This window comes from Apis cerana, linkage group LG7 (assembly GCF_029169275.1).
Source record: "Apis cerana isolate GH-2021 linkage group LG7, AcerK_1.0, whole genome shotgun sequence".
Lineage (NCBI taxonomy): Eukaryota > Metazoa > Arthropoda > Insecta > Hymenoptera > Apidae > Apis > Apis cerana.
The window spans coordinates 3,552,754-3,580,722 of NC_083858.1; the positions used below are offsets into that span (position 1 = coordinate 3,552,754).

At 24.6% G+C, this 27,969-nt stretch overlaps 4 protein-coding genes across 9 annotated transcripts in view; 1 reads left to right on the plus strand and 3 right to left on the minus strand.

Annotated features, from left to right (window-relative positions):
- Nucleotides 1-10,938, minus strand: part of LOC107998421 (microtubule-associated protein futsch) — a 34,551-nt gene extending 23,613 nt beyond the window's left edge. For 4 of the 5 annotated variants that reach the window (XR_009830710.1, XM_028667042.2, XM_028667040.2 and 1 more), the window contains exons 1-6: nt 10,383-10,938; nt 8,725-8,967; nt 1,411-1,509; nt 1,116-1,288; nt 777-934; nt 278-689 (exon numbers count right to left, since the gene is read on the minus strand). Coding sequence is in view for 4 of the 5 variants with exons in the window: in XM_028667042.2 (XP_028522843.2) it covers nt 278-689; nt 777-934; nt 1,116-1,288; nt 1,411-1,509; nt 8,725-8,965 (1,083 nt within the window). In the remaining variant the exon portion in view is untranslated. Of the gene's footprint in view, nt 1-277; nt 690-776; nt 935-1,115; nt 1,289-1,410; nt 1,510-8,724; nt 8,968-9,697; nt 9,761-10,382 lie in introns of those variants that run through there. The other variant, XM_062077696.1, reaches the window with a different exon arrangement.
- Nucleotides 10,939-16,070: 5,132 nt separating this feature from the next.
- LOC107998426 (uncharacterized) lies at nt 16,071-18,229 on the plus strand. The gene is made up of 3 exons (XM_017057691.3): nt 16,071-16,467; nt 16,723-16,921; nt 17,276-18,229. Exons 1-3 carry the CDS (start codon nt 16,365-16,367, stop codon nt 17,715-17,717), a joined length of 744 nt encoding a protein of 247 aa, XP_016913180.1. The 5' UTR covers nt 16,071-16,364; the 3' UTR covers nt 17,718-18,229.
- A 2-nt stretch (nt 18,230-18,231) lies between these two features.
- Nucleotides 18,232-22,331, minus strand: LOC108000951 (m7GpppN-mRNA hydrolase). The gene is made up of 6 exons (XM_062077699.1): nt 22,095-22,331; nt 21,303-21,950; nt 20,509-20,653; nt 20,133-20,424; nt 19,642-19,930; nt 18,232-18,481 (listed from the first exon to the last, which is right to left on the minus strand). The coding sequence occupies exons 1-5, from the start codon at nt 22,139-22,141 to the stop codon at nt 19,686-19,688; spliced, it is 1,377 nt and encodes a 458-aa protein (XP_061933683.1). The 5' UTR covers nt 22,142-22,331; the 3' UTR covers nt 18,232-18,481; nt 19,642-19,685.
- A 1,303-nt stretch (nt 22,332-23,634) lies between these two features.
- Nucleotides 23,635-27,948, minus strand: LOC108000952 (large ribosomal subunit protein eL29). Of its 2 annotated transcripts, none has more exons than XM_017061671.3 (5): nt 27,066-27,267; nt 24,968-26,839; nt 24,656-24,861; nt 24,413-24,562; nt 23,635-24,251 (listed from the first exon to the last, which is right to left on the minus strand). In XM_017061671.3, the coding sequence occupies exons 2-5, from the start codon at nt 25,096-25,098 to the stop codon at nt 24,130-24,132; spliced, it is 609 nt and encodes a 202-aa protein (XP_016917160.1). In that variant the 5' UTR covers nt 25,099-26,839; nt 27,066-27,267; the 3' UTR covers nt 23,635-24,129. The 2 variants fall into 2 exon arrangements, with proteins under 2 accessions (XP_016917160.1, XP_016917162.1); XM_017061673.3 differs by lacking the exons at nt 23,635-24,251; nt 24,413-24,562; nt 24,656-24,861 and adding an exon at nt 27,674-27,948 and having other exon boundaries at nt 26,193-26,358; nt 26,529-26,593; nt 26,787-26,839; nt 27,066-27,363.
- Nucleotides 27,949-27,969: the final 21 nt, after the last annotated feature.

Here is a 27,969-nt window from a genome sequence, read left to right on the forward strand (position 1 = left end):
GCAACGCAACATCAACAGTTTAGAAATAATAATAGTTATATAATAATTTAATAATAAATAATGTAATAATAAAAATAGAGTTTATATATATAGATATAACGATCTCAACTTCTTAATCTCACGCTGTTATTATTATTACCCTCAAACTGTTACAAAAATGGAAGAAGATCGCGTTAAAGAACAATGAGAAGAAATTTTCGAAAATTCCAAGTGGTTATATCGATTATCGAGAGAATGAAAAAAAGGAAGGAATTAGTTACGTGAATTGTTTACTTACGACTAGATTACAGAAAAAGTGTCCGATCTGAGGATAAACGTGCATCTCCTTCTTTTTACGAAGAACACTCGACATGCCTCCGACATTGCTATTATTTATTCTAGTAACTAAGACCGCGTCGAGGCGGTCCAGATGCCTGGTAAAGTCCCAAAAACAGGCTTTTCTGGCGAAACCACCGTCGACCAACATGTTAAAACCGTTTATGCCAAAGAGGGCGGCATCACCTTGGCCACCGGGGAAGACGTATAACGTTGGATGACTAAATCTTATGTTGCCCACAACATCGGACGGTTCCATCAATTGGTCCAACGTTTGGGCAACGAGATATTGTCCAACGTAATTTGTAAAACTGGTAATTGCTGACAAGCCAGCGGTAAGAACGTCATCGGGATTTACTCGGACTCTGCACGCTCTATGGATGATCGCGAAAAAAAGCAATTACTATTTATTTCTGCTTGAGAAAATTCAAAGACGAGGGAATGGCAAGTGTTGTACAAACCTGGTGCAAGCCTCTTTGGACAATCTGTTCGTCGTCCAATCGCCAACGCTCGCGCAATGAATGTCTACAGTGACGCTGTTCTCATACGCTCGAAGAACTCTTTGCACTTCGTGTTCGCTGAAGGCGTCCAGGAAATCGGCGAGGCTAAAGGTTCCATCCTGGATTGAACAGCATTTGCGATGCGAACACGTTAATTTCAAGTCAGGGAAAAATGAGAAGACGTAAAGCTATCCGTGATCTCAATAATGAAACCGTCAATGGATTAGATAAATCGTAATTTTCCATGTAATTTTCCACGATGCGAATTCTCTACGCGATGCATATAATCAAGTCACGTACTTGCAGTATCCAGGAACCATTTCCACCGAAGGTATAGCCAGCGTGTATGATATGCCGGTGTTTCGTGAAACTTGCGAGAAGATTACGGATACATTGCAATAACGTGTTCGTTTGCGGATGAATCAAAACCTCGGTAACGAGGTTTTCTGTAGCGTATTGAATCAGTCGTTCGCCTGAAAATTAAATTTTCACCGATTTCGAAACGAGCTTGCAAAATTTTTCATATATTTTTCATAACGAAATAGAAAATGATTCAGAATTTTTATTCTGGGAAATTAATTCGTTTTTCAAATACCATTTCTAGCTTCTTCTCCCTCGGGAGCTTGTGCCACCAATGCCAGTAATTCTTTTTCTAAATCTACATGACAGCTATCCTTATCCCATGACAGGAAACCTGAAACGGAAAATTAGAAGGAAACGGTTGTGCGAGATTAATCGATATTTATGGGCTCCCTTCTAATTTAAACAGCTTTTAGGGAGAAATAATGTTGTCAAAGATTCGATCAACGCCTCCTGATCACGTTAATGAGCGATTAATATATTTTTCTCGTTGTTATTATTATTAATATTCTTAGAAATAATACTGTTTAATCGTATTTTGATCGTATTTATCACAACCTAAAAGGTAAATGATCGAAATACTACGATTACAATGTGACACATAACTACCTAAGAGTCTCCGACATTAGTTTGGCTTCGTAAAGTGAGGATAGTTCAGGGCTGAATTCACGTAAGGTGAAGGTTAAGAAATCGAGAATATCATCCTCTATTCGTACCCATAAATTTTAATCATACGAATATAATAGTAAATCGTAACGCCTAATCGTATATAAGTTCGATCTATTGCAACGATAATAAAAACTTTCTTCATTTTCATTTGCACGTGTTCTTATATGTATATATATATACTGTTTCGTCGGTGCGAAATGGACGATAAGATTTTCCGTTTCACCTTTTTCCGCCCACGAATTCTATAGTCGTTGAAAGAATAGAAGCTGGAGATTGATCTACGAAATGGGATTAAACGAATCAAGCGTTCATTGAATAATCGTTTCTAAAGAATAAAGAAAAAAATACTAATATGTCGATACCACGAATAAAACAGAAGTTCCATGACGTCACGAATACCGCACCCCGTCACGTGGTTCGGCAGTAGCCGGCAATCGATCGCACATCCTGCACCCACTCTCTATTGCCATCTCCGTTACTGTTATTTTATCTTTTCTACGTGAAAAGCCTCTTCCAACTACCAGCTGCTTCGAAAGCAGACATACAGACCTATGTACGTATATAAATAATAATAAATAGATAATGGAATGGATAAATAATACATAAACGTCTGTCCCATGTTATATGTACATGTATATATACAAATCTATATCGGAAATTAAAATATAACCTAACTTTTAATGACAATATTTTTTTCTAATATCGTAAATCGTTCGTGTATGCTTTATGTGCATTACATAATATTGCGATATATCGATACTTGCTATTTGTAACAGTATATTTTTATAAATTAAACTTATGAATATATTATTTTAAAAATTTAAAATTTTTTCACCTGTGCGTGTGCTAATATATACTCGAATGTGAAGTGGAAAAAAAGATAATAAATCATCCTGTTTATAACTTTTTTTTCAAATCGAACATGTAAGTGTTTCTTAATTGTCATTAAAAAATAAAAGATTACATTTAATTCAGTTGATCCAGTTTTTCAATTAATTCGATTATTTTATCGAACGATAATTCAAAATTTTTTAATCCAATCTCAATAAAATATAACGATCATTGACAAAATTAAGAGAATGTTAAAAATGAAAGAATCGATGATTTTATTGTGTATATAAAATCAAAATAGAAGATAGTAAAACAATTGATTTGATAAATGATTCATTCAGAACACGAATAAGTTGTTACTATAGTGAATATCACAGTGCACATCATAGTGAATCGATTAATTTATCTGAATTTGAAAGTTGTTTAAAACGTGTGATAAAAATACAGAAATATACGAAACGATTGAATCGGCCAAAAAAACATATCGCGTGAAATAATCGTAACGAATTAATTTACTAATTTTTTTTTTTTTTTGATAAATGTGAGCAATATTTGGCAAACAATAATTTCCAACAACAAAATTGGTCCAATAATGAAAAAGTGCAAACTAGAACATATACAAAATTGAATTATAAACACGAATATTAACAAACAGTTATCCGCTTTATTTAAAACGGTGCATTTAACATTTAAAAGAAAAGGGAAAAAAAATGAATTTAGATAAAACGAGCAGATTGAAAATCTCTTCGATTCGATGTAGAATGTAAGAATAAAAAAAAATTATACCAAGAATAATTAAAATTAATCTTTAAATCCAATTATGCACGTGATAACCATATAACTATAATTCTTTGGAATCGCTTAACTTGTCAAGTTGAACCACAGAACCAGCAAATTCTCTATGTCAAATTGATCGGAAGCCCTGACGATGATACAAGAGAAGCCGTGCGTCGGGGGTCGTGTCTTCTAATGCGTGACGAACTATGCACATTTTTTTTACTTTAGTATATAAGTATAAGCATACATTAATCTATTTAATCATTATAATTATTATAAATTATTTATTATATACTTATTTATTTATAATATCCTGTATTGAAACATATCCATAATTTTATTAATATGAATTTCTAACAAACGATTGCAACCAATTAAATAAATATAGGTTTTTTGAATTTTTTTAATATTTGAAGAAATGAAAGAAATAACGTCCAACTGTATTTTTTCCAAGAAAGGGTCACTTGTGATGAAATTGTGCCCTACGTGGATGCTTTGTAGGCATGTTCTACTTAAAAACGGCAGTCGAAGATACAGTTAAATATAGATAGAATCATGGCTTTCTTCGTTCGAGCATTTACCCCTCGTGTGGTATCTTAGAATCTTAGACATTCCTTTCTATCGCCTTTCTCGATTTGCATTCATTTCCTTGCATATTTCCTCCCTTATCTATACTTTCAGCAAATTTTTTTATTTCTAAATTTTGCAATTAATTTTATATTCATTTAAACACCTTTTTCTCCCTTCCTTCTTTTCTTCTCGAGGTAGATTCTGTGTGAATGTTAAATGAAACGCTCCTAATTATGTTTATACACATGCTTCACCGGTTATTCTTCTTGCGGCATAATCTTTATAATCTTTGTAATTTGTATCAATGAAATGTCAAATTTTTCGTAATTAATTAAATAAACATAATAAATTACTTGTATTCATATTTTCGATACATAGGTATATTTCGATGGAATATAAGTATGAATGGAATTTTTTTATGAGCATGTAAACGTGTATAAAAGCTTTTGTTGTTTAACAGGGTCAAACAGTTTCTTCGAAAATTGCTGACATCATTCCTGATTGATCTCACAAAGAGAGAACGAACGAGGTCGATAGGAAGCTGTTGTTCTAACCTGTTTCAATCATAAGTGTCAATTATTGCCGTTTCTTTGATCAAATATATATGCATTCAGCATATTCTGTCGTATTCATATGGAAAAAAATTTTATAGCAATATCCATTTCACAAATTCATTATTACAATTTGCAAATAGAATTTAAAAAATCAGATGCATAATAATAAACTAGTGACCATTATATGAACATATACGAAGTTGATAGAATAGCACACAGATCGACTTAGCTCGTCCGTGGCTATTTATATTTTTAAGAGAAGGGCGAAGACCTGATCCAAGGATTTGTTAAAGACGAGACAAAGATTTAATTTTCACGTTTCGTGATAATTCCATATATTGGAAAATATAGAATCATCTTTTTCTTCAATAAAAAAAAAATATATCCTGTATAAAATAATAATTTTCAAATTCTGAAACATCAGGTATATGCGAACTTTTATCCATGTAAAATATAAATAATTTTTAATTAAAACCATTATAATAGTACAATTAACTGCGTACGTGCGTATATTAAATCGATACAAATTTGTAAACATTATAAAACGATATTTTAAATATATAAATAAATAAATGATAGAAATAAACGAAGAGAATTACGCTCAAAAATTCTCGAAACGAGAGATCGTGACAGACTTATATATCGTATTGTCATTAGCATCTTTGATGACGATAGAGATAAAGAAACAATAAGAAACGAAAAAAAAAAAGAAAAAGATAAAAAAGAAATTATCAAGAAAACGCAAGAAGATCGGAAATCTTTCTTGTATTATAACTTGATGAGTATCAATGCTAACTGTAAGTATGTTATTTGGTGTAAGGGTCAGGTTCAAGAACAAGGTAACCGAGAAACAGAGTTTCACGATTCGAAGAGCACGTTGCACGAGAGAGCAAATCACTAGCGAATGCCGCGATAAAATTAGACACACTATATTCAGTTGGCGGTACGACGAAATTGTGAAGGGTCGTTCTGTATAATTTACTAAATATCTCTGTTCTTTTCATTTTTACGTTCAGAGGTGCGCCAAATTTTCTCCAAAGAAAGTAATGCTCGATAATAGTTTTATTATCGTAACATTTCCAATGACCAAACAATTTGTTTTTTGGAGTCTGTGAAGAAAACTATCTATCATCGATCATTAACGAAAAAAGTTTTTATTTCTGTGAAGAAAATACGTACGTTGAAGAGAGAATAACGCATTAAAGTATCTATTTTTTTCGAAAAAAAATATAATTGTTATTTACTTAATGATTAATTAAAATACACACATCACATATTAATTAATTACGTTTAATTTCGCACGCGTACACGATATATATGCAGAGTATACATAGAGATGCACATATATACGTACAAGTACATGCGCAAAATTAAATTAGTGCACGCATCGTCTCCCGTAATTGAATAAACTAGTATAGCTCGATAAAGCATATAACGTAAATTTTTCTCATTCGATTCGATAGAACTCTTGACGAATAAGTTCTTCCGGATATTACAAGCATCGAATAACTTCAACTTTCGCGATGCTCCCCACGTCCTCAATCATGATTCATACCGACAAGTATGCCTTCCTATCTTATGTATGTGTGGTTACTCGTACGATATCTATAAATGCATACCCATACATGTATCTGCATACGCATTATCATATTAACCTTTTATAACCATTATTGCTGTATATTAATTCACGTAAATATTTGCGCACATCGATTTATCCTAAATGATATAAAATTATCAATTTACAAATCATTCGATATAACAAAATATATATATATATATGTATCTCTGTTATTAATATTTCAATATCAAATGATTGATATTTTTTCTCCTACATTTTTTTGATAAAATCTTAACTCAACATTTTAAGAGTTTATACATATATTTCGTTTTGCCCACTTTCTTATGTATTTGCATTTTATTCATAACACGTATGAGTATACTGAGAAGAAGATGCAATATAATCGTTGGGAATGATGAACAAGTCAAAATTGTAGGTACCTTAAAATAAGTATACAAATGAATTCACGTCTCGCCTTCTTTCCGCTCTACCAATCCTTCCTGTGATGTGTCTACACGGGCAACCCATGAGTCACATAAAACTTGCTAACGTTTCCATACCTATCGCATGCAAATGACCCAGATGAACGAACTGAGTTTACGTGGAAGATGCAATGATTTCCATTGTACGAAAATGGAATTAATTAATAAAAAAACAGTTCAAAGTTATTCAATATAATCTATTAAATTCAATCAGAATCTTTTATTAAATGATGTATACACTCTTTTTATATTGTAATTCTTCAATTATGTAAATTTTTAATATTTTTAAATATTCGAAATTTCATGCTTAGTATTCAGATTTCATATGCACTCTAGTATCTAAATAAAGTAAGTTTTTTTTTTATACTGCAGACTTTTTTCATGAAAACAAAGTAATAAATAATAAGTAATTTTATGAAAATGATTTTTAACTAAAAATTGAGCAACTACGGTATTCGCAACGTTTTTAATCTATCCCTCTTATCCTAACTCATCTCCTAATTCATCTCTCCTCCTACCTTTTTGATCCCACATGCACGCTTTGCGTGCTTATATTTGGTTCAATTTATTTCCTTCTATGCAACGTAAATAGAAATACAACCATTGTTTATTTAATTATGCTATAAAATAATAATATGAAATTGTCATTATATATATATATATATATATATATAAAATATATATATATATATATATATAGCAACGATTTTCGTTACATACAGTCTAGATGGATTATTGATCGAAGTTCTGGTGACTGCGGGGATGTGGCCGTAGGCCGGTCTAACATGCGCATACCGCATCAAACTCACAAGTGCAGATTTTTCCTTTTTATTCAGTATTTTTTTTTTTTTTTTTTTTTTTACCATTCATCTCTTTCCATTTTATTCTCTATAATAATGAAAATTCTCGTTTAATAACATAAAAATTTTTATATCCATGTTAACATATCACTAACATTTTTCGCTGTTCACTTCTTATTTTGCGTAGATTTTTTTTTTTTTTGAGACAATTGAATTAAATTGTTAAATGAATCTTTTCATTAAAAAAATAATCAACGACACAATGTATCCTATTCGCTTTCATGATTCTTTTTCTAAAATAAAAAATATTTGTAGAATAAATAAATTTTTTGAATAAATGGGAAAAAGGAAATACATTATAAATTCTTTTAAATAATTTCTTTTATATTTTTTAATAACGCTATTTGTTTTGTATTCGCGATTCGATTAATAACAGAATATTTAAAATTTATTATTGTAGAATTAATCATTTTAATATTATTTATCGATTATTTATTTTCTAAAAGAAAATCATTTTTTGTTCAAATTGTTTTAAGCTCTTATAAAAATATAACTTGATCTTTGAAAGCGAAATTTATTCGAGTAATAAAAAGTCCTAAAGTAATTAACTTACTGAGACGAGTTTGAGCGTTAAGCGAATTACAATGCTTCTTAAAAATTGACAACTAACGATTAATGACGAATCGAGGTACCACTCGATTTCCTTACTAACCAACGTCCGCTCGAACTCCGCCTAGCAACAAGGGGGACCTGTATAAAGTTGTTGGGTAAGCTCGTCCGATAAATCGGAAGGAAAACGCACAGCGAAAGAGAACCGTTAGTGCTTGGAATCATGTGCGGAACTAACACGACGAAATATGTGAAATCATAATAACGTAATTTTAATTGTAAACGTTAAATGCACCAAAATACATTTCATAAAATACATTTTATCAATTTGTTGCTACTGTCATTTACCAACGACATTAGACTCTTTTTAAAAGTAAAAAAATGTACAACGTTATATTATAACGTCCTATTTTTATCATAATACGAATTCTTAGCGTGTTAGCGGAAGAAAAAAAGAAAAGTCTAAAATAATATGTGCAATAATAAAGAATAATTAATTTTTTGAACATTGTGTGTTAATTAATTTTGAAATTTCTATCAAGAGCCTCTAATAATTTTCTAAAATTTTTCAGAAAAGAAATTCTAATTTTTCTAATCCTTTTTCCAAGTTTCGTAAAAAATTATTACGATGTATTGTCTTCTTTCTCTGAATTGCGAAAAACAATCGATAAACTATTCCTATGAGAAAGTTGGACTTACCTTTCGCTAGACGGTTTAAGATGAGATCTTTATGCTGCGCAGTATGAGGCTCTGGAAGCACAACGAGAAGGTAACAACCGCTTAGTGGTGACGGTGGTGGATGCTGTTGTTGAGAGCCTGGTTGCACCGCACTACCGGTCACCGGTATAACCGGAGATATATTTTGTTCAACGTTTGTTGGTGATATTGTACTCGTCACCCCTCCCCCTCCTCCCTCTCCAGTAGGATCCGTGGTACTCATTGCTAAAACAAATTGCACAAAATAATCCAATTATTCATTTGATATAAATATATTTATTTCTATTAATGATAATTATCCAGTGAAATTTGCAAAGTGATGGATCCCTGTTACAAGACATTTATCTATTTGTCACTTATATAGTTTCTCCTCAAAGGAAAATTTGCCGTTTAAATATGTCATTCGGATCAAATTTCTTGACGATAGTCGATAGTCTAACCACAATCCACTGATTGCCACTTTTCACTAACACTTTTTTGGATATCATGTCCGATATGGTATAACATCATACTTTCATCAGCATTCTCATATCCCACAACACCTTACTCGTTATTAGAATAGATACACTACTTTCACATTTTATATATCACTATATTTATGCAAATATAATATAATTTGTAATAAAAAATTTGAACTATATGATTATTCGTTTAACACCATACTTATATTCCACATACATTATATATATATATATATTATATACACATATAGTATATATAGTATATGCTATATATTACTGTATATATACTATATATATATTTACTATATGTATATACATATTCTTATAGATACAAAGAATTAATTTTAAATAAAAAAATATTATATTAATTCTATTTTTTTTTTTTGTACATTCACGATAACGATTTTATTAAGAAGATAATCAAAAAATGTTTTAAATGCTATCCATTAGATTTGTACAAATATGATCACTTATTGTTTATGATAAAATCTTACCGGAGCAAGAAAATTTCGAAGAGAAATTTATGAAAAGCCGTGTCGTCTCACCGCGATTTCATACGGACAGTGTTAGCGTTAAGTATTGCGCAGGATTTGCACGACCCTTTCCCTGAAAAGCGGTAGGGCTATGTCCTATCGTTGAATGCGCAGGATCCGAGCTTCTCTGTACAACCTTAGATCATTGATCCAAATTCGGGCTAGCTGACTACAAAACAGGGCATTAAGCGCCTATTCTTAAATCGTGAATTTCAAAAGATTTTTTTTTCCTTTTTCTAAGAAGATTGTAGAAATTCAGAGAAGCACTGATTGCAATTGAAGATTAGAAAAATGATAAACAATGATAAAAAATTTTGACGAGTTTTTGATTAATGCCAGTGTATTTCTTCGAAAGGAAAAGAAAATTAAAAAATGAAACGATTCGTGTCGTGTTGTCAATCTGTAAACAATATAACACTTTTTTTAAATATTGAAATAAAAGTATGAAATAGTACCCTAGTATCGCCACTGCAGTCTACCCCTTAGTAACAACCCCTCCCGCGTCCACATAGTCAACCGATAAAATCTATACATAGTTTTGTGAAATTTCAATCCCACCACTTGCTTTTACAACTTTTACAATTTTAACGACTCACACCGATGAGTGAGAGTACTAATACCTGTAAAAAGAGATATTTTGCCTTACCTCGTTAGGTGACACGATTATCCAGTTTTAATTTTTCGATTTCTCGATATGTGGTATATCCAGGAACGTTTTTCCTCCCACGAAAAGGGCAATTTTACAAAATATATCCGGTTAGGAAACTGAGAGAACAATCAGATTTGTTAACAATATGTCTCTTGAAATCAACTTTTTCGTTTACGATGCATTAAAAAAAGAAGAAGAAAACAACAGAGAGAGAGAGAGAGAGAGAACGAAAAAAAAAGAAAGAAATAGGAACAGAAGAGGGACAAATGAAGAGCGACAGAAGACCAAGTAGTTTGCAAATACGATGGTCAAGAGGATGCTGCGAGAGAGAACCGTCGTAAGACACAGCGACACTAAACGTAGATCGAAGACGAAATGTTCCTTTTTATCTAAAGACGGGTAATAACGAATTCTTTACTACGATTCACAAATGTCTCTTCCCCCCTATGTTTCAATCAACGATACTCAAACTCGAATTAACTCGGCAGCAACTCTCGCGTTGCGGGCTGCCGGCTCTCTGACAGACTGCGATACCCTTTGCCGCTACCATGCAAAGACACCCCCTCTACGAAGATCGTTCCGGTATCCCCACTAGCGATGCGCACTGACGCGATTAGTTCCGTTCGCGCAGTTCTCCAGACTGCCCGTAACATCTAGTCATTCGGTTTATACACACACACACACATTGCCACAGCATCGGAAACGTCGCAATGTAGGCCCCATTTAGGTGTATAACGGGGTCCATACTATACTGATATATACAGATTGTATATTACATACTCGAATAGCCAGGGATACGAAATCGTACCACTTTAGTTCTGTATACATGTGTACATGCTCGTGTATGTGTAACTGACTGATATGACCGGCAAAGCCGGCCGGCACGGTACAATGTTAGAAAACGCCGGTATCGAGGGAAAGGACTTGCACCGGAAACGAGGAAAAATTAAAAAGTATCATTGAAACTTGGAGGTCATCATTGGTCATACTCTGCAGTATGGGTGCGGTTATTTAGGGGAAAATGTTACGGGGTGAAATAATGACTAGCTAAGAACACGCGATACGTCTGTCTGCGCCGGCCGGCACACCGTGAGAAATTAAGGAACTGCTTCTTGCTCATAATTTATGCACTTATATGGCGAAACATTGAAATGATCGTTAAAATAAATAAATTTGAAGTGGTATTTTTAATATTCAATTATATTGAAAAAGAAAATGTATAATAATAATATTATTAAATAATAGCGATATATAATTTTTAAAAGCATGAAATCTCATCTTTTCTAAATGAGATTTTCTAGATGTATATATGTTTTGTCATCTAAAATGATACAAATTTTAATTTTCAAATCATCAATAGAAAATCATACTTAATTCTTATAAAAATTTTTATAAATGATTTATATAAGACAAAATTGATTTCTTTTAATTTAATAATTTTTTTTTAAAATAAAACCTATTATTTTATCAATAATAAAAATTAAATCTATTATCTATTAAAAATATTTCAATTAAAATAAACATACACGTGCATATTAAACATATGTATCAATTATTATTTATTATGTACGTAGTTACTATATTACTATAAATTGATTTTAATATTAAATCTATTATTTTATGAAAATAGAAACGTATAAGTATAAACATATAAACATGCGACAATAACTATATTATGTCACACTCGATGATTGCCACATATATTTGTCGCACTGCAGGGAGAATATGTATCTGTATTTTTCATATTCGTTTATTTTATATCATTAAGATAATTTTTTTCGAACAAAAAACGAAAAATGCATTTTTTCATTATGAAATTGCAATAAGTAAGAACAAAATTTATAATTTGTTAAATGTTCAGGTATCTAATAAAAACAAAATTAAACAAATATAATTTTTCATTGAATTTTTTTTCTAAATTACAATTTTTGATTTACAATGTAAATAGCACCAAAAATAATTTTAAAAAAAATTTCAATAAATGATACAAATGTATTTTTAGAAATTATTTATCATTATCGATTTAATATAAGATTAATAATTTCCTTTTTCAAAGATGCAAATACTATGAATTTACAATTTGTAGTTTCTTATTTTACAAAAATTTTATTTGATCTAAATATATAAAAAAAAATTTGTTTTTAATAAATAAGTTAAATTTCTAATATAAAATATTTTCTTACAATTTCTTATTTTGAAACTATTTTAAAAATTTAAAAGATTATATTTTGAAGAAATGTACATTTCAGGAACAGTTATGTTATGTAATGAGAATATTTTGAAGGTATAGATATAGTTGACTGCAGCTATAATTTTTATCATTTTTTCATTTATTTTTATTTTTATTTACCAAATTTTTTGTGATTTATATGTTTTCTCTAATTGCAATAAATATAATTATGTAATAACCGTAATCAAATTAATTAATTACAAATAAACAATTGTTTTTATTTATTTAATATTTTTGAAATCTAAATCATTGGAAATGAAAAAGACATAATAATGTATAATTAAAATGTTTGTTGATCATACGGTCGATATATCGATTCGTTAGTAGTAGTCTTCGATTGCCGCATTGCATCTCACAATCTTCAACCATGTATCTATGAAATATCGTACCCTTAATGATTTATTTCCATCCTAACTTTTTTAAATACACGAATATATCAAAAATAATTTTATGTATTCATTTCTTGTTTCAAATTTTTTTTTTAATTTTTCTCACTGAATAATATTTCGATTTATTTTTTTTTTTCTTTCTACTATCGAAAGCATAATTATATAAATATATATAAATATATAAATATATATATATATATATAGAAAATTAAATTTATAAAAAAAGAATATTTTATATATATGTATATATATACATATATATATATTATAATATTTTATATACATATAATATTGTATATATATATATATATACATAATATTAATTAGTATCTCAAATTATTAAAACATTTTTATATTTAAATATTTTTAGTTTCCATAATATTTTCATACATTTTTATCAAAATATAATTTTAAATAGAATTCAAATATGATCGGGGTACAAATCGGAAGTTTTACAGTGCTGGCCATAGTGCGCGGCGCTAGTATTGAGCGGCACTTCTTACTAACCGTGTTGAGAGTATCGGAAACCAAAATATATGTAGTATCTCTTCGAGTCGGATACTGTCTCTTCTCGTAATGACGATGCGCTCTACGTTCCGCACTTATTCTATATCCCTATGCAATGACGTAACTAAATGCATTCATACGCAAGATATCGCGACGACACATGTGACGTCTTGATGCACACGAAATCTGTATACGATTCAATTTGCAATAAGTACTTTAACGATATATATATTACTTAATTGAAAATTTTCTATTCTCAATATTTTCTTAAAATATATTTATTTTTGTAAATATAATTTTGTATTTAAAATAAAAAGAAAAAAAAATTAAAGCATTTGATAATATTTAAAAAGCAAATCAAAAAAGTAAACAAGTATTATAAAAATATTATTTGAATTTAATATTCTTATTAGAAAATAAAATTTAAAAATATAAGTTCTAAGATAGCATAGTTCATAACATAAATGCATATTTAAAATTTTTATTCAATGCTGGTGCAATTAAAATACTAATTAAAGAGTCCGTGACTAAAAACTTGGCGAAGCGTAAAATGCTAGAAATTGTTCAGTAATATGTGCACTTGTGCTTATTAAGTACCTTAGCATTTGCATCGGCATCGTTATTACATCGTTCGAATTATTTTACACTTCATATCTTGCATAGAGAGCAAGTACAACGTCTGTGGCCTCCTTTTAAAGATTTCAAATTTTTCCTCTGTGATAAAGCACGTTTGCATACCTCTTACCATCGTCTGCACAATGAACATTAATAGATTCTCTTCTAACTGTCTAGTTCTTATGTTCGACATAAATATATCAAAGGAAAGTAAGAAGTTTAACATATTTTCTTTTTTCTTTCTTATTTCTAAATACAATTATTATATTTTTTTCAAATTATGATTTATAATTATAATTAAATTGAAGATTAAAAGATAGAACAGTTGTAGAAGTAGTTTCATTCTTAGTGTTCGAATTTATATATATTTTAAAAATATATAATTTAACAATATTTGTTATTTTAAAAATATAAAAAACATTAAGTGAACCCAAAAGCACAAATTTAGTCAAGACAGCAGGACTGGGCGTTCACGAGGCGCCACGACGACGGCATTTCATCGATCTGACTAGCCGAATACCGCAGCCACTTACAATATACACAGACTTGTATACCAATGCCATAGAAAATCCACATATCTGCAGAGAAAACTGTCAAATACTGCAAATAATATAGTGTATCTTCATACCATAATATTTCTAATCACGTGTTTGTTTCATTCATCATTTGTCATCATTAATATATCAAATGTATCAAATTATATCAAATTAATGATTAATTAATTTAATAATATAAAAATTAATAAATTGTGACATCTTGGAAATAATATTCTGTTTTTCATGAATTAATTTTATTAATTATAATTTTATGAATTAAAATAAAACAGTAAACATAAGAAACAATCATCTATAGCAGTAGAAAAAATAAATTTTAATAAAATAAAAAATTTGAATAAAAACTTATATAATTCTAAATAAAATTAAATATATTTTGTTTTGATTGAAACTTATAATCAGTGATTATGTTGATTTATGTGATTAATGTATATGTTGATTTCCAAAAAATTAAAAATAAAATAAAACAAATACAGAAAACTTAAAAATACGAAGGTAAATAAAATTAAATAAATCAGAGAACAATTATAATTAAAAAGAAATACATATATTTTTTATATAATAAATATATATATATAATATATTAGAATATTTATATTATATATATAAAAAAACATTAATATATACATAATACACACATACGCACATATGCACGCATATATTAATATATTCGTAGAATACATTTAATAAAGTCAAAACAAACATAAAAATATATGTATATATTAGTATATAAAATTGATATATAAAATATCAATCAAGCTTAATTATTAATATTTACAAATTATTATTTGTAAATAATTTAAATTTATGTTAGATGAAACAAAACAGGAATAAATTGTGATAATGGTATAAGAGACAACAATTTCAGTCAATTTCTATCTAATCTAATTTCATCTAATGCAAACATCTTGTATTATTTATAATTTAATTAATAAATAAGTTTCACTTGATATTTTTATATATCATTATATCATTATAACATTATAATATTTAGTTTGATTTCTAAAATTAATTTCTAAAATATACATTATATTACATTATATGTACATTACATATTTAAATTTTATTATATTTTTAATTTATACATTATATATTGAAATTATATCAAAGTGAAATTTTTTTATATAATAAATATCACGTATAATAATTATATTAAACATAATAACTATATATGAAAAATATTAAATTTATTATTCAAAAATTATATTGTATTTTTGTTTCTATTTTACGAAAATTTTTAATTGAATAATATAATATATACTGCAATTTTCATTTCAAATGTTAATATTAGAATAATAATAGAAATAAATATATTAAATATAAAAATCATTAATTTTTTTTAAAATTTTTTTCGTGATAATGTTTTATTAATTCTTATAATTTTTAATTCAATTTATTTTTCATTTTTTTTTTCTCTTTCTTTTTTTTCTTATCTCTTTTTTTTTACGAATACAATGCCATCTTGTGTTTACATCTTACTATTGTAGTCCCATGATGTTTCAGAATATCTGATTGCATTTTTATCATACGTTATGTGAATGTCAAATATGAAATATTGTTTGTTAACTACTTAATAATTAGAACTTATATTATTTTGAATATTAAAAAATTAAAAACAAAATGATAATATAGATTTCTTAAATGTTATTGTATTTTTATAAAGTCATACATTAACTTCATAAAAATGAAAACTAATAATCAAGATACATTTTGTAAAAAAATGCGAAAAGCTACAAAAGAAATTCATTCAATTAGTGATTCATTAGTGAATGCAAAATTAGCATTTGGTAAGATATAATTCTTTTAATTAATATTACATTATATTTAATTTTTATTTATTTGTAATTATATATAGGTTAATAAATTTTATAGATTTTTTAATACATTATGGTTTTTGAATTTTTTATTTCTCTATTATATAGCATTTATATTTTACTTATATTGATTAATAAATATTTATTTTATAATTATTGTCTAACAAAATAATAATTAATTATATGAAACAAAATAAAATATTAAATTAAAAAATTGAATTCTTAAAGGATTTCTTGATAATTCTGTATGGGCAGATGGTCTTTTGGTTTTTTATGAAGTTTTTCGATATTTGGAACTTGCTATGATAAGATGGAAAGATACAGAAATAGGTTTATTTTTACATGAAGAACTTCGTCGAACTGAAGCATTTGAAATTGATCTTGAATTTTATTTAGGAAAAGAATGGAAAAAAAATCTTAATATTCGGTAAATATTTTTCTATAATATTTTTGCATATACATTTTATGTATACATATATATTATGCATGTTATGTTAATAATATAAATATCAATATTTTTATTACATTTATCAATAATTATTGATATGTAATAATATTTACAATAATTATTAATATGTAATAAATACATTTATAAAAATCTCTTAAAAATCAGGATTTTATTGACTTCTCAATATTTACACATTTTTATTTAAGTATTTGAAAATATTTCATAATAAATAGAATATTAAAATAACTCATTAACATTTTTATATTATTTGATATAATCAATAAAATCCTAATTCAAGATTTCATTAATATTTAACATTCTTATAAATTCCAGAGATAGTGTTACTAAATATCTGATTCATTTAAAAGAAATCGAAGATACAGAACCTATTTTGCTAATAGCATATATTTATCATTTGTACATGGGTCTTCTAAGTGGTGGAATTATTTTACGTAAAAAAAGGGAATTAATGAAAAAATTTTGGCCATTTAAAGAATATCAAATGAATGGTAATAATATTACAAATTTTGAAAACAGTAATATCTTTCAACTTAAACAACATATGCGCGATACTATGAATAAAATCGCGGAAAAATTAGACGAAGATACAAAAAATAAACTTATTGAAGAAAGTAAAACAGTATTTACATTAAATAATGAAATTATAAGAAGCATACAAGGTACAGGCACTATTATGCTTAAGAAAACAATATATTTTGTTATTCCCATTATGCTAATTTTTTTAGCATTTTTTGTATCTTTTAGAAAAATGTGATATTTATTTAACAAAGAAGATTTTTGTTATTTATCCTACTGTTTAAAAGTCTGGAAGCAATCTTTACATAAAGTAACATCTTTACATAAAATAACATCTTTGCATAAATTTTTTTTGTAAATAATTATTAAATAATTACTTATAATATATATTATAATAATGTTATAGTAAATATTTATTGACAACTATGTTAAAAAAAAAATTAATCAATAGAATATCCAAAATTTGTTTTCATATTATTATCTTTATTTCAATTTTTTTTATTTAATAAATTTTATTTGTAATAAGTAGTTTAATAAAATTTTGCTTAAATTTTTAAAATTTCTTATTGCTTTCATATTTTTGGATGGTAATGTACATATGAATAGTTTTTAATAGTTTTAAATAATTTTTAAATTTGAAACGATGAAATTGTTAAATATTTAATTATTTTATGTATGTATGTATATATATATATATGGATATTTAATGGAGAAATTTAAAATAAATTGTTTGTAAAATAAAAAAGAAAATGTTTTTTATTAAATATTTCTATTCTTTATTTCATATTGTTAAAATAGAAAATTAAAATATAATATACAAGATATTTCGATATTATAGAAGATAAATACTTGTAAAGTAAAAGTATTTACATATATAACATTTCAATAATTATACATGTAAGCATATTTATATCGTATTTTTGTATATGAAATAATATGAAATTTACTTCATTGTTGTACATGATGAATGTACATGTATGATATAAAAAAACCTTTACGAATCTGTAATCATAATTTAATAACATATATATTTTATATTTTATTAAATCTAACAAGAGAAAAAGAGAATTTTGCTTGGAAATTAACTCTTTGCACTCCGGGCGTTTTGCTCGGTTGAACCAGCAACTCCAGATGATTCGAACTTCGATGGAATTTCTTATAGCTAATTTATGATTTCATATACAAATTAACGCATAAAACTTTTATATTTTAATATTTTATATATCTTTACATATAAAGAAAAAAAATTATTGAATATTAAAGTCTATATTGTTGTTTTATGCGATATTTTATGAAGCAATCACCAAGATGCATTCTCAATTTGTATAATACTTTTTCTTCTAATTTTTTATTGCATAATTATTTGCTTTGTGCATTATTTCATCAATAAATTCATTAGCAAGAAATAATTTTAAAAAAATTTAATGGTTCATTTGTATTCGAAGATATTTGCGGTCTTGCAGATTTTCGTCGAGTACAAATTATATTCTTCGCGGTATATTTTCTGATTCTGTGCATATTATCCATTTGGAATTTTCTACGATATCTTCACTTTAACTATTGCTTTCATATTTATTATCTATTATTCTTATTTTTCGCCTTATACCTCTTATTTCATTTCTATATTCATCATAGTTTTCTCTATCATTAATTTCTTTATAGAAGTAATTTTGTCATTAAATAACGAAAAATCAAATTTATCTTTACTTGAACTAATTTCATTAACTTATCTTATGCTTACAAAACTGAAAAACTTTGAAAATAATATTTCTGTTGCCTCGATTGTCAAACTCAGCCGAAGATGTCGTCTGACTCGTGGTCTAATTTGAGATAAAAAATCTAGTCATTTAATAATATATTATTCTATATCTCATAAGATTATACGTAAAAAGTTTAAGAACCTATTTCTGAAACGATATTCTAAAAAAATCAAACATAAATAAATATTGTCGTCACACTAATGCAATAGTGCCGGAGAGTTACGGCATTAACTCAAGTGATGATCGAGAGTCACCGTTGGAGCGCAAAGAGTTAAATATAGTTTACAAGAAACAGATCATAAATTTTTAAGACCATATTTAATTTTAAATATTTGTATGATTATTTGTTTAATCTTGTATAAATATTATAACAGTATAATACAATTATCAACGTAAACTTACCGAATATAACTTCTTATTTTTTAAAATCATTTTAAAATTTAATTTTATAAACAATCAAGTATTGCTTGTTTGTCAAATTTAAAATTCGCCCAAATTAATGAAAAACATTCTATGGGATATTTTTGAGCTTCTATTGGAAAGAAATGAGATGCACTATGAGTCATTACCATAAATGGAGATGGAATACTTTTTAAATCTGTTTGCAATTTATTTGCTGCTTTTCCAAATAATAAAGATTTAATATTTCCTTCTGTAAATTCTACATTTCGAGAATCTTGAAATGTTTGATCTGAAAATAATAAAATACAATTTTCATGATATCATAAAATTTCTTTAATATATTTGTTAATAATACATTGTAATATATTATAATGTATATTAATATAAATATATGTAAAATATAAATATAAAATATAAATAATATATTATAAATATATTAAAAATAATATATTATAAAATAAATTTTAATAATATAATATTAAATATTAAACCTTTTATTTCTGTAGCAAATGTCTGAGCCTTATAATTAAATTCATTGCACTTTATAGATTGAATAGCTGGATCCATTAAAAGTGAACATGATTGTTGATTTTGTGGACTATCTGTTAATTGTTTAGCTAGTACATTTGATGTTTCTTCTTCATTTTGATCTCCAAATAAGTTACGTTTAATTGCTGTTTTAGGTAAAATATTTTTATTATCATGTATACCACGTCGATTTCTTGCAGGTGAAGTATTAGATTGTCGAAAATTTTTAACATCTTTAAAACTTGGAATATCATTCTAAAAATAATTTATACGTACTTTAAAATTATTTTCAAAATAGTAAAAAAAGATATATAGTTAAGTAATAGATAATTTAATTACTTGAACAGAATGAGGAGGTAAATGTCGTTTATTTTTTGAACTAGTTTCAACATCACCCAAAGATCTATGCCTATGTCTTCGTATTGTATTTGTATTTGTATTTTTGTCACGTAAATGTTTTTCTTGTATCCAACGTCTCATCCTCCTATTTCAAAATTATTACAAAAAATAAAAATTGTAAAATTTAAACATTTTAATATATATAATAAATAATAAATAATAATACATATCATAATATAAAAATGTGATTATTCTTTATTGAAACATTAAAAATTGTAGAAACTATCAATAGAATATTATCTATTAAATATTTAAAAATATCAATTTTAAAAAATCATGATATCAAAATTATGTTTTTAAAAATGAATATTATTGATATATAAGATACATTTAATAAGACAAGTCATAGATGAGATGTGTTAGCTATAATAAAAAATAGATATCTTATGTTTATTTATTAGTGGAATTATAGATAATATAATATTTTGTGTGGATTCTAAATGAAATATTAATTATTAATTAAATTTTTATTTGTTAAAATCAAGTTATGTTTTAGTTTAAGAATTATTTTAGTTTCATTTACTTCTTGAACTTTGTATCCAAATAAATCATCATTAAATTATATTTAAATATTCATAACTTTAAATAAAATAATTTCCTAACATTGAAATTTATATTGTTAGAATATATTTATTAAATGTTATTGAAAGACAAAAAAAAATACTAATAATTTGTAGTGCTCCAAGAAAATGTTTATCATAAAGATATATTTTTTATTAAATTTGTAAAATTACCTTACAAAAGGAATTACCATGAAAAATGCATTTGGACCAACTCCTGTTTTTACTTTTGGAGTCATATCTTTTTTATTATTAGGTAAATCAGCTAAAGAAAACCATTCTACGTTTTTTATTTCTTTTCGTGTTTTTGGTTGAAATTTTGTATCTTTTTGAACACCACATATTATGTATAATCTTACTAATTGTTCATTAATTGTTGATTCGATGTATTCATTTTCATCTATCAAATTTGAAATATCAAAACCAGTTTCTTCTAAAACTTCTCGAACAGCACAATGAGATGGATCTTCATCCTCATTAACTTTTCCTTTTGGAAAACTCCAACTACTTTTTGCCCAATAACTTTGAACAAGTAATACTTTAGTCAGATCTTCATTCAATACAATTGCTCCAAAAGTTGGAACATTTTGTTTATAGTCGCGCCATTGTTCAAGAATATTATCTATGTTAGCTACATGAGGTTTCAAAAAAGGTATATGAAAAAAAATATGTGTAGCAAATTCTCTCATACTACATGGTCTTAATTTTGGATTTTCATCTGTACAGTAAAAATCTAAATAAAACCAATGAGCTAATTCGATTTGAAAACATATTCGAACTAAATCTTTCCTTTCTTCTTCAGGTACATTAATAATAAATCGACTGAAAATATCAAAATCATATAATGTTAATAAAATAAAATATTGCTCGATATTTTATATATCATATTATATTATATTATATTATAAATATAAATATAATTAAATAATATAAATATAATAAAATAATAATTTCTTAAAAATTAACCTGCTTAAATCATCGAGAATGTCAGATGGTATAGAATGATCAACCATTTTAAAAATTAATGAAACAATTACAATATTTTCTTTTATGACAAAACTTTATAGATACAAAAAATGTACATAATCATTATAAAATCATAGATTAAATATTATTTTTAAACTATCAAAATTGATTACGTTTATGCCATTCAATTTCCTTTATTAATTGAAATCGTGCCATCTAACTACTATTATTAGTACTAATCTAAATATGTTATATAAATATATAAAACAATAATCAAGGTACAATTATTTATGATATGATATAAAATAAACATTTTTCTTCATGAATTTAATGAATAATTTCAATTATATAATAAAATTAAAATTACTACAAAATTGTTAATTATGTAATATTGATTTGTAATAAATATAATTTTAATTTTGAAAGTTTGGTGATGGATTAATATAAAATTTAGAAAACTTGATAGAGAAAAAAAAGAAACAAGTCTTAAATATAAAATTTTCAAAAAAATTTTATCCAATTACTTTCCGAGATATTAAAAGACTTTCAGCACTATATATATTGCTTATATAAATATATAAATATTGCCTATCTAGATATTACTATATCATTGATTATTTACATTGACAATGATATTACTATAGACAGTTATTTAGTAACATTTATAGTATGAAATATTTAGTTACATTTATATATATATATATATTCAATATATGATATTGAAAATTTTTTATTAATATTTCAGAAATAATAATTGAATTAAAGTTAAAATTTTTTAAAAATATTTGATTTGTTCTCTCCTAATATTTTTCTAAATTTTAAATTTTATTAATTTCTAAAATTTAAATTTTAAATTTTAATAGATCACCGGTATTTTGAAATTTATCTATGTTTATAATTTTTTATATTGAAGAGATATTTTGAATATTATTTATAAAATTACAATTTAATTTTTGAATTTATTTCGGTGTAAAATGAAACTTTCAAAAATAACATTGTATTTTTTTAAGAAAAATTTTTAAAAGAAAAAAAATTATAAACAGAAATAAATATATTTATTATTGAAAATATATTTAAAAATGCTCAATGAGTAATATTGTTGTTATATATAAATATTTTATATAAATTATCTTATATAGTAAATATAAATCAATAAAAATCTCGAAATTGTTCGAAAACAAAAGTTTGAAATTTTGCAATTTTTATAATTCGATTATATTATTTTACCCTTATAAACAACTTATATATAGTAGAGCTTATATATAACTTATAAACAAAAAATGAAATCCTTCATTTTAATATTGTTCTAATAGTATTCATTTATTTTTATATAATTAATTATAATCTAATGAAGATTATGTTTAAATTTTAATTAAATTTTAAAAGTTAATGTTTTAACTTCAATTGATATAATCGTTTATTAGTTTATTCAAAAATTAAATATTTTATAATAATATATAGTTTTTATTTATTAATTATATTAATCAATAAAAAAATTCCAAATTTTAGTAAGTCCTATAATTATAATTACTGAAAAAAATTTCGTATTACAATTTATTTGCTGAGATACATAAAAAACATACAATATATATATATATAACAATAATATTTATAGATGTTTCCATATAATATTAATTTGTATATATAGATAATATAGATAAAAATATAAGTTTATCATTTAAAACAACAATAAATAAACAAATGAAAATTAAAAAAATATATTTTGTAGATTTATATAAATTATATTGAATATTTCATTGTAATTTATCATTATTATGAGGTATAAACAATTAAAAATTATAAAAATTGTAGTCTTTTGAGACTTTTGTAATAAATCTACAATATAATTTTTCAATTTTCATTAAGTTTAGATAAAAAAGTTATTTTTATTTTCTTCAATTTTTATCAATTTCAATTTTTTTCAAAAAAATTTATGTTACATGATAAATTAATTTTTCTAACTCAAAAAAATTTAAATTATTTCAATGCAATTTAAAAAAAAATATTTTATTTTCTGTACTTTTGTCTATAAATATTAATTGATTAATTCTAAAATCTGTTGCAATATACATTCTATACTTTTAGTATTATTTGTCACTTTCAAATCCCATGTATTTACATCATCTAAATCACATTCAGTTTCTGCATCATCAATACCTGTAAAATATTTAAATTATTTTTTAAATTAATAATAATATAAATATAATAAAAAATAACAAAAAGTTATAAATTAATTATGAAATTCACATTAAATTAATAAATTTCAATAAATTTTATTATTGTTTATTAAATTTAATATTAATTTTCTTTTTACATACCTGTTACAAATGTCCAACCACGCTCAATTCTAATTGAATCATCCGATTCAATACGAATTGTTTTACATATATCTTTAAAATTTTCTGTAAACCACTGTATGTCAGTTTTTCTTCGTATATCGCTTACTATCCATATCGATTTATCGTATGCTATGCATATAAAGTAAATGAATATACATTACACAGAATTTAATATAAAATATTAATATAAAATTTCTAATATTATAATATAAAATTTTCCACCGTTATATATATCTAGAGCCGCACGACAAAAATAACCTTGATCTGTATTTCTAATATTTTCTCCCCACTTTGCCATTTCAAGACGATAGTTTTCTTTATACTTTCCATCTCCCATTAGTTGATCAATATTTAAACCATGAGATTTAGCCCAATGAGACTTAATTGGTGCAGATATTTTTATAATTACACTGTTATCAGATCCAATTCTATTAAAAAGAATATCAATAATAATTAAATTAATATATTATTAATATTACTATAATCATTATCTAATAATTATTTATTATATTATTTTTATTAAAAAGTTGTAACCTTTCATATAAATTGTTTGTAATATAATCTTTTCCACATTTTCTTTTACCGCTAAATAATAAAATTATTTTTGGTTTTGAAGAATTTTTAAAGTTTATTGCACTATTATCGATATGTTGACTACTCGCCATTTTGTATTATCACTACAATTATTTAAAAATTATTTAAACATTATTTAAAATAACATCGTATAATTATTCATTTAAATTCTATTTTTAAATTATTAATATTTATGATGTTATAGAGTAAAATTTCAATAATTTGATATTGTTACTTCAATAATGCCAAATAGTATAAAATGAATAGCATTTTATTTTTTAGTATTATATTGTAACACAATGAAATACATTTAGGCATGACTCATATAGTCACTGGAGTTATATGAGGAATTCTGTATGTTTTTTTTTACATTTTTACGTTTTTACATCATTTTATTTTTAATTATATTGTATTTTTATCTTTTTAACTCTATTATGATTATAATTTATATATTTTATATGTATTCCTAATTATAATTATTAAGGCTAATATGTTTTAAAAAAATATTATTTACTGATTCAAAAATATACATTGTAATATATAATATACATTATAATATTATATATTATAATATACATTATAATATACAAATATACATTATAATATATATATATATATAAAATATATATTTCAACAATTTTTTAAATGCAAAACTATTAAGTATCAGTTTTATTTTATAGATTAAACATTAGAAAACATTAGAAAATATAGAAATTAATTAATATTTTTGATATCTTAATTTAGAAACATATTTATATAAAACAATAAAAATGGTATGAATTGGGAATTATAATATATAATTATAACGATTTAAATATTGTTAAATCAAAATATATAATAAATAAATAATAATTCTCATACTTATTTTTTATGTTCTAGTTTTTTATAATAATAACATAATTATGAATAATAAAATAAAAATTAGTAAACTAATATCTTTAATAAAAAAAAAGCACAAAATTAATTATAAAAGGTAATAAACAAAATTAAGGCTTTCTATTCATGAAATATTATGTTAGAGATATAAGAAACATAATTGTTTTATTTATGAAATCTTACATTAAAATTGCTTCACTAATATTTATCTCTTTACTTTGCTACATAAAAACATTCAAAAAAATATTTTATTTTAACAGTTATATCTCTAATGCAATTTTCGTGAATAGTCAGTTTAATTTTAATGATATTCATTTTTTAAATTTTTATTACAATAAAATCATTGATATTAAAAAAAAAAATTATTTTTTAGCTTCACGAAGAGCTTTACGTTTCTCTGCCCTTTTTAATTGTTCTTTGGGTTTTAGATTATGCTTTTTGGCAAAACGTTGATTTCTTAAGAATTTGAGATCCATCTAAAAAAATATTAAAATAATAAGATATAGAAATATAAACATAATAAAGATATATTCATTTGTATAAATAATGTTAAAAAAATATATAATAGCAATATTATAAGTTCTATTCATTTATATATTATAGATAATAAAATTATTAAAAAATTATTTAAATAATTTAAACTTACACCAAGTGTAGATTCATGCCTATAACGTTTTGGTTTTTTAATACCATTACGGTGAGCTTTACGATCTATAAATTATTAATTAAAAATAATTAATTAATTGCTTTGTATTTTATAATTTAAGAGTAATATAAGATAAAATTAATTTTGTTAATTATATATATATATATATATTTTTTCATATAATAGAACTTATTTAAAAGTAAATAATTTTCTTGTTCCTACATATTTAAATATAATAAATTTTTTATTCATACTCACTTTGATTATGATTAGTATGATTTTTAGACTTTGCCATTCTTCCGTATAATTCGCTTAAAAAGAGAAAAAAAAAATTTAATTTAGAGAATTTAGAGAATAAAAAAATAAATAATATTTAAGGTTATAAATTCTTCAAAGTAGAATTGAGAAAGAAAGATTACAAAAAATTAATACTAAAAAAAGTTATTCAATATTAAAAATAATTTAATAATATCATTATATTAGTTAATTTAAAGATTATTTGGATAAAATACATTTAAAATAAAATTTTCTACTTACGTGATTTAGTCTTAAGTTTTCGGAAGCGGAAGTTTCAGATGAAAAGAAATATATTAATACGAACGATAGTAGCGCCTTATGTTGCTGCGTATTCCTTTTTATCTTTTTTCAAATTCAATTTTTCAATATGCAATTTTTTCATTTTTTTTAAAGTTTTCTTTTTAAAAGATTATTTAACAATATTTGTTTCGATCTAATTTTAATATGAATAGATAGAGAAGATTTAATATCAAATATATTTTTTATTTTTTTCTTTAAGATTTTGTTCTTGATGTTTTAGTATCATTTTCAATTTAATCTAAAATAATTAATTATAATATGAACTAGTAATAATTGAAATTAAATTAAAAGCAAACATAGACAAAAAAAAATAAATAAAAGGAGAGAGATTAGGATAAAAAATAAAAAAATAATGAATCAATATCTTAAGTAGTATTAAGCAATATTTATTAGCAGTTCATAAATATTATTTGCTTGCTAATTTGTTATATACTGTTATATGCTATTCAATCACAAAATCTTCATTCCGTCAAAACATCATCACAAATAACAGTTTATAAGTATTAATGTTACAAGCCATTTACAATATGTGTCATATGAAATAGTACCATTATAGGAGAAATATTCTTTTGATTGGATAATGAAGAGAATCAATATGGCGGCTAACCTATAAAATAATTTTTAAATACGCATAATTTTTGATTCAATACTTTTCTAAATTAAAATTATGATTTTTTTATTTATCAAATTTTATCAATTTGTAAAAAAATATCTTCAAAGTTTTATGTCTTTAGAAATAAAATTCAATCTTGATAAATTTACACATCGTTGCGAAATGATCAGGAGCAAATTCAACCACAGATTAGATATAGAATCAACATTCAATATATATTTATGTTATATA